The sequence below is a fragment of the Buceros rhinoceros genome, unplaced genomic scaffold (genome assembly GCF_000710305.1).
Source record: "Buceros rhinoceros silvestris isolate BGI_N320 unplaced genomic scaffold, ASM71030v1 scaffold9112, whole genome shotgun sequence".
NCBI classification, from domain to species: domain Eukaryota; kingdom Metazoa; phylum Chordata; class Aves; order Bucerotiformes; family Bucerotidae; genus Buceros; species Buceros rhinoceros.
Window position 1 is genome coordinate 12,265 of NW_010399465.1, and position 7,399 is coordinate 19,663.

General features: G+C 43.8%; 1 protein-coding gene across 2 annotated transcripts in view; it reads right to left on the reverse strand.

The window, feature by feature from the left end:
- The window catches only part of LOC104489327 (alpha-actinin-1), a 49,498-nt gene that overhangs the window by 3,625 nt on the left and 38,474 nt on the right, over positions 1-7,399 (reverse strand). The window contains exons 14-18 of one of the 2 annotated variants that reach the window (XM_010131479.1): positions 6,429-6,611; positions 5,595-5,729; positions 4,611-4,790; positions 3,542-3,688; positions 1,480-1,560 (exon numbers count right to left, since the gene is read on the reverse strand). In XM_010131479.1, coding sequence (XP_010129781.1) covers positions 1,480-1,560; positions 3,542-3,688; positions 4,611-4,790; positions 5,595-5,729; positions 6,429-6,611 — 726 coding nt within the window. Of the gene's footprint in view, positions 1-875; positions 942-1,479; positions 1,561-3,541; positions 3,689-4,610; positions 4,791-5,594; positions 5,730-6,428; positions 6,612-7,399 lie in introns of both variants that reach the window. The other variant, XM_010131478.1, reaches the window with a different exon arrangement.

Below are 7,399 nucleotides of genomic sequence, written 5' to 3' on the forward strand. Positions count from 1 at the left end.
CCCCGCCTTTTTTTTTTTTTAAATATAAACACAAAGTCATCTGTTCTCATCTCTGGGACTGCCTCCAGGTAAGGAGGAAGGGGAGAGCAGAGCTGAGTAGTCTGGCAACAGGTTCTTCCAACACATCTAGAACAGTACACCTTCAAGAGTACTTAAGGTACCTAATCAAACGTTACTGTGGCTTGGCGTGTTACACTAGAGTCTGTATTTATACTGGGCTGATGAGCAAGATGAACAAACATTGCTTTGCCTGTCATCAGGAGCAAAGATACTGAGAGTACAGCTGAATAATATTCCACTATGTTCTTCTACTGCCCTTTGATGAACATCAGTCTTCAGTGATGCTCTATTAGTCATCGTGCCTCTTAAGGTGCCGCATGTCACTGTTCTGAATATGCAGGTACTCTGGTAAATGCCACAAGGAGGATGACTGGAGCTTGAACTTTCTTACGTGGACAGTGAGAGATGTGAAATAAATGGTAGGAATGAAAGGAACAGCACTGGAGTGTATTCAGAAATCAGGTTGCGTGTACTTCCAAATAAGTTCAACTGATCATTAGGGCTGGGGAGGTTGTGTGTAGAGCTCAGGTATCAATACAAGGAATTTCATTGTTTCTTCCACATGTAGCTATGCAGTTTGAGAAATATAATTCCTATTTTAAATACAGAGGAATTAGACAATGATTTCCATTTTTTTACCTTCAACTACATGCGAGACAAGAATTTTACATGTACAACTAATATTAAACATCCACTGCTGATAAATCTGGAAAATAAGGCTGTATTTACCTTGATTCATTACACATTCTCCCTTTATTTTTGAAGGTGCCTACAAGAATCACTTTGAACAGGAGTGACAAAGGGCTCTACATTACCATATTGTAACCCATGGAGATAAGGCAGGCTCGGAAATCTTCACAATCCATCATACCAGTCTTCTTCTACAGGGAATGATGCAAAGATGGAAAAAGCCAAGAGAGAAAAGGAAGAGCAGTCCAGGGAGAAATGAACCCACAGGAGACATTACAAAGAATGAGTTTCAGGGGGGAGGAGATGGAAGGAAGGGTTTACAGGACAATGAAAAACAACAGAGAAAAGGTAGTTTGAGAAACCATGAAGCAAAGGTGGTTTTGGACATGGAATGGTTTACACAAAATTGATGATGACAATAAGGAATGAAGATACCAAGCAAGACAGATGGAGGGATGGACAAGAAAAGAAGTGTTAAGTGACACAGAAGTAAATGGAATAGTTTGAAGACATAAAAGGAATTGTCCCAAGACAAACAATTAGGGAATTAAGGAGGAATAGATACAAAAGTACATTTAGAGAAGTAGTTGTACAGGAAAGCCATGGATATATAGTCAAACACAAGAACAGCAATGACAGATGGATTAAGACAAACAAGAAAAGAAAGGAAAAATCTGTTATTTTTTCACAGTTTAACATCTGGCTGTGTTCACCACTAGCATTCAGTACCTGTGCATCGTTTCCAATATCGTAACCCAAGCTGATGAGACAGGCTTTGAATTCCTCAGGGCCAAGTGTGCCGGAGTGGTCCTGGTTATGCGGTGTGCCAGGCAGCAGGACATGCAGTGCCAGTGGGGTGATGGTGTGGGGCAGAAAAGAGACACAGAGGAGATCAAAGGGAGGTGGAAGGACAACAAACAGGTGCACCATGCAGTGGGTGAGGAGAGAGGGAGAGGAAGAATAACATGCAGATAGAAAGACAGGGAAGAAAAATAAAAAGTGTACAACATTAGATATCACAATGACATTTCAGGATGTGCTAAAAATGCTCTTGGAACAGTTTATTCTCAGAGAGCTTGTCACATCTTGAGAGCATTTGAATGACAAAAACAATTGATGCTTAGAAGCCTCAAGATCTCCACCTCCCAAGTGAATTACTTGCGTCACTGCTTGTTATCCATAGTGTCAGAAGCCCTGTGTTTCACTAGTAACCCAGAGTGCAGGTAAGCAGGCAGAGGCAGTGGGAAGCATTGCCTTAATCCTCTATCAAAAGTCCCACTAAAGGAGTAGGTGAGGGCAGGTACGTTTGGCAACACACCCAAGGAAGCTAAGCTGTCAGGGCATCCCAGGAACAGACAAGGAAAAACAGCTGAAGCTCAGGGGAGCAGTGTTATGGCTGAATCTACGAGACCTGCACATGAGGTGGAGCTTTGACTGGCAAAGCTATTTCAAGTGCTCAGCCCTGCAAACAGCACTGCTGTACAGCACAGCACAATACAGCTTGGCAGCTGCTATGCCCCTTGCTCATTCCCCGCTCCCCCAGTATTTGGAGGTACCCATCAAACTATATACAAGCTACCACAGGAACTGAGAATCCCCATCCACCCTACAGAATTTTAATTCAGGACAGCCCCCAAGCACTGAGGAGCCCCTGCCTGCTGCCACCACCTCTGGCCTGATCAAGGAAGCTACAGACAGGATGGTGGGGCCAATTCCAACTTTTCCTAAAAAAAAAAAAAAAATCAGCTTTTAAAGTCAGTGTTAAGCTTTCATAAATCAAATACACAGCTGAAGATGGGAAACCCATGTTCTCTCTGCATTATCACTCAGACTGATGTGAGAAAGGAGAAAATAATATGAAGGTCAAAATATAAACTCTTTGGGGCTTTATGGGTCCTCCTGCCAAGAAAAGCAGTAATGGTTTTTGGTTTTCTTAGCTAGAAAAGGGCTGGAATAGCCAGTGTGCAGCAATCTGAAAGCGTTTCCCATGTCCAAGGGCAGGCTGCAGCCCTGTTCAAAGACAACCGTTCAAACAGTCTGTCTGGTGCAGCAGGTGGTGGAGAGCAACCTCTGTTTGCATCACTGACTTAGTATCTCCACAGACTGCCCCTGGATTTCCAGACGACATGGAACGGGTTACTAATGGAGCCAGTTCTGGGCTTGAGCTGCTGTCTCTGCTTCCCTGCATCATAGCTTTGTGATTGAGGTTATAGAAGGAAGAGGCTGGCAAACTGAGGGAAGGAGAATTTCCTTTAAGGAATTCCTTTCTTACTGCACCCACTAGTGCCTTGGCATGTACTTCCACAGCAAGGCAAGGCATGCTTTACACCAGAGTTTATCTAAGCCATGCAATGCCATGGTGTGTACACATCCTCCTGCTTGCTCTATACAAGAGCAATACTGGTTTCTTTAATACAGGTTTACGCGATGGTATGTCAGAGTGGACGACAGATCGTCCAAAGAATTTTATGAATCAATAATCTGCCCAAATGATAATATCCTCTCTGGGGAAGACGGGGTAAAAGTCTTATTTCCTAAACGAGTCTTCAAACTTTCCCAAGCTTTAGCTTTATCAGGAAACTTAGCAGTTTCCTGTGAAGATAGACTTCTCCTCCCAGCCTAACGATCACTCAGCAGTCTTCCAGGAAAGACTGCTCCACAGGAGTAGTGTTTGAGAATTAAACAATTTCTATTGATCTAGTTTTATCACAGTGACTGTTTGGTTTTTATTGCACTGTGCAATCTACACGGAAGCTTGCAGCTTATCAAGCCACAGTCAGCATGGACTTACCCTGTCGAAATGGTTGAAAGAAGCCCGGAACTCGTTCATCTGTTCCTGGCTGATTCCTTTGGCATCACGGGTCAGGATCTGGTTTTCCACTTCATTGATGGTTCTAGCAATTGTTGTTAGTAACTGTTCCCAGCCCACTCGGATATGCTGGAAAAAGGAGACAGGACAATTTTAAATTAAAAAGTAGCTCTTCTGCCTCTGAGGTCAGTGGATTGAAGTGTGCTACTTGTTGCAAATTAAATGATCGTGGTGGCCAAGGCAGGAGAAGTCTATTTGCTCAGAAAAGCTTCCTTCTCAACTGCAGTGTTAGCCAACCAGATGTTTAGAATCTGAATTTAAAATCTAAAATACTGAAGAAACCAATTCCTCATCTTAAGAAAATCTCGGTCCTATTGCAAAGTTCCTTTGTCTTGTCAGAGCAACATATTGGGGGTTCATATGAAAATAGCACCTAGTGCTTCTAGGACGTAGCTGGGCAGAAAACTCTCCTTAACAAGCAAATAAATAAACCACAGTCCTTGGAAGACACTGGTTCTCCACTGCCTCTGCTGTTGCTTAATGGAGAACTGGCCAGGAACCAAATGACGAATTTCAAAGCCTGTCTGTGTTCTGCTGGACTCATGTTGAACTTAGATTGCTTCCAAGAAACCTCACATCGTCAACAGAAAGCCAGACTCTGACTTTGAAAAGCTTTCGTTGGATTTTATTTATTTCTGCCAGGCTGTGGCAGCTCAAAATCACCAGCACTATCCTGGTCTTTCTAATCCCAGCTAACAGGGTGCCACAATCAGGTGGCAAGAGAATCAAGACCAGCCAATTTTTCAAGCAATACCATTGATCTCTTTCAGGTTATTTCTACTGTCTGTATTTGGAATTGCACTGGAATGGGTTGGCATGAAGTACAGCAAGGCAAAAAAAAAAAAATTCAGCAACATGTTGTTGCATGCTTGGCCACATTGTCAAGCTCTCCATTTTCCTGAGAACCACAACAAGTTGCCAGAGCTAGACATGGCTGATCCTAACTGGCCACAGCAGGTGAGGCTGGCTGATCTGCTGCCAAAGCACTTACCTCCATGGTGTAGTTGGTGTGCTTGTTGTCAAAGATAAGCGCTTCCTGGATTTGTTGGTGGTCTCCTTCCAACTGGTCAATCTTTGGTTTGTAATTCACAATGCTTTTCTCATACTGTCGCAAGTGGTTGAGCTGGTCCTCCAGGGTTCCGTGCATCTCTATTGAAATGCGGCCAATCTCCTGCATTAGCAAAGCAAAAGGAGTTAGACCCCACTGGAAGGACAAGCTTCGACATGCTTGATACCTACTGCAGCTATTTCACACTCACACAGGATGATGATTCAAAAAAAGAATATGATGGAGCAGTTACTTTAAATGAGCCGAGACAGTGTCAGAAAAACTTTTAGCAGAGCCCTGAATACGTTCCAAGTGATACAAGGCTACAGAAGAAAGCGAAACTGCAGTCCATAAGCTAGCAGCGTACCAGGCTAGATCTTTGTCTGATGCATTGTCTGCCACTAACTTAATTCCTTCATACAGACATAGTTCTGTAACCGTTCCCTTCCTTACAGCTCCTGCCATCACTAGTAGCTTCATATTTTTCCGTTTCATGAACTCCAATTACTCTAACTCAAATCTTACCTAAAGAGAGATCTCCTTCCTCTGCTGCTGTTTGATATGCTAACTGCATTTATTTTGTTACGTGTATGAAGACCATTGCTGCGAAAGCAGTTACACAAAATATGCCTCTGATCTAAGGTTTTTAACTGGCTGCCTATAAATGCAACTCTATTAAAATACCAGTGTTCCCCATTTTAAATCACATTTTTTGTCTCTGAACTAAAGAGTTAGAGGAAGGAAAAAAGTACAAGCACTTCAGTAACCAACATCAGTCTTGGAATTCTCCATATTTTCTATGAAGGTTTCTCTTGTTTTAACCTGAAGAATGACCTTCAAGAAAGGTGGTCAAGAAAGACCAAGGATAAGAATGTCAGTGAAGATCGCAGAGGAAAACAGACTGTTTCAAAATGAGCAAAGTGTTACCTCCATCTTGGTCTGGATCCAGGGTCCAATGACATTGGCCTGTGCACCAAACTGTTTACGAAGTCGTTCATTTTGCTGCTGACGAGCATGTTCTTCCATCAGGGCTTGATCCCTCCTGGGAACCAGTTGCCGCACCTACAGCAAAGAGTAACAAAGTGCAGTTTATACGTACAAAGGTAAATGCAGAGACTTCCGCAAGGATGGGAAGAGTGGGCATTTGCACTGAAAACAACCAGTCGTGGGACACCGTGGGAAGGCTCATGGCAGGTGAATCCTATCTGCTCTAAGGTGCACGCTGCAAATTCATCTCAGGCCATGGAAGTCCAGAATAAGCTTTTATCCACTGCTTGGGTTTTTGGTGGCTCACGCTAACTGAACTGCAGGACCCTGTTCTAATCTCACTTTGGTGATCTTGTTTGGGAGTAGGAACTGTCAGCACAGCTGGTATGGAGAGCACCTGCTCTCTAGGATGACAGCAAGGGAAAGCTACTCGGCTGTGGAGATAAAACATCTGAAGGGTTGAATGGGCAAAAAGGATATCAACTCACATGCCATACTTACTTGCTTGTCAAGTCAGCTGAGAACTGAAAACCTCAATTTAGTTTAGCATTTTTCATTATAAAAATAGCAAGTAAAAGGGATCTGACTCCCCTTAGGCATTTAGATGAAAGATCTCTTCCATTTTCCAAGGCCGTGGCAATTGAGCCGAAAACAAATGACAAAAACCCCAAAGCTCAGCAGTAAGCATGAGAGGGTAACTGAAGAGTAAACAATCCACTTCCTGGGGCCCTACTGATTGAGCAGCAGCAACTTGCAAGGTGGGAAAGAACTCACATGTTCCCATTTGCCATTGATCTCATGTGGGGTGATCGTAGTGTAAGGATTTGTTCCTGCCATGTTGACATGGTATGTCTGGACAATCTTTGAGACTTCGTTGTGGATTCCCAGGATGGCCTGTCGTTCCTTGTCGGCATCTGGCAAAGTGGCTTTGAACTGTTCGTGGGCTGTGCTCAATCCCTGCAGAAGGAAGGCAGGAGCAAAGGGAAGGTAAGAGCATTAGTTAGTGAGTAGCCTCTTCAGCAAACATATCCCTGCAGAAGGGGCTGCAAAAACTTACGTGTTCCCAAGATACAGAGCAGGCTACTCTAGTACTCTTTGCAGGTTCTCTCAGCATCACTAAACAGGCTGTTTTAAATAGTTAAATGATGTGAAGTCTCATTTTCACTCTGTTTCTGTCCCGTGTTGACCAGTGACAGAGATCACATCCCCCCAAATGGTGGAATAATTCTGGCTATTAATTTATGGGGAACTTTATCCAGCACTGTTCAGTGCCTGCCTGTCAGCCCTTTTGGGAAGAAGATCTGACTACCAGCATTACTACAAAGCAGCCACCTCTCACTAGTGTAACTGTGCCATGTTTTTCTTCTCCCACTATGTATGCACTAGTAAGACACTTAAGATAACTTGAGATGAATAATAAGAGTCACATTCAGTCTGATCAGAGTCAGTTAGAACTAGGTGAAGGTCTTCCAGCCAACAGTAACTTGCACAGGCAACATTTGCTCCTGCCGCTGAAAACCAGCTCCTCTCCCTGCACACAACAGGCCCTTTCTGTTCCCCGTCTCGCTGCAGTGCCCAGACTGTGCTCCGAGGACTGATGGTGGGGGCACACTTGCTGGTAGTTTGTGGACAGATGACAAGCCATTTGGTCCTGGCTCATCCCCCACTGCTTCTACAGGCCTTTAAAGGTACTTCATCCCAAGAAGCCTGGAAGATCAAGACTAGGGAAGCAAACGCAGGGAAAG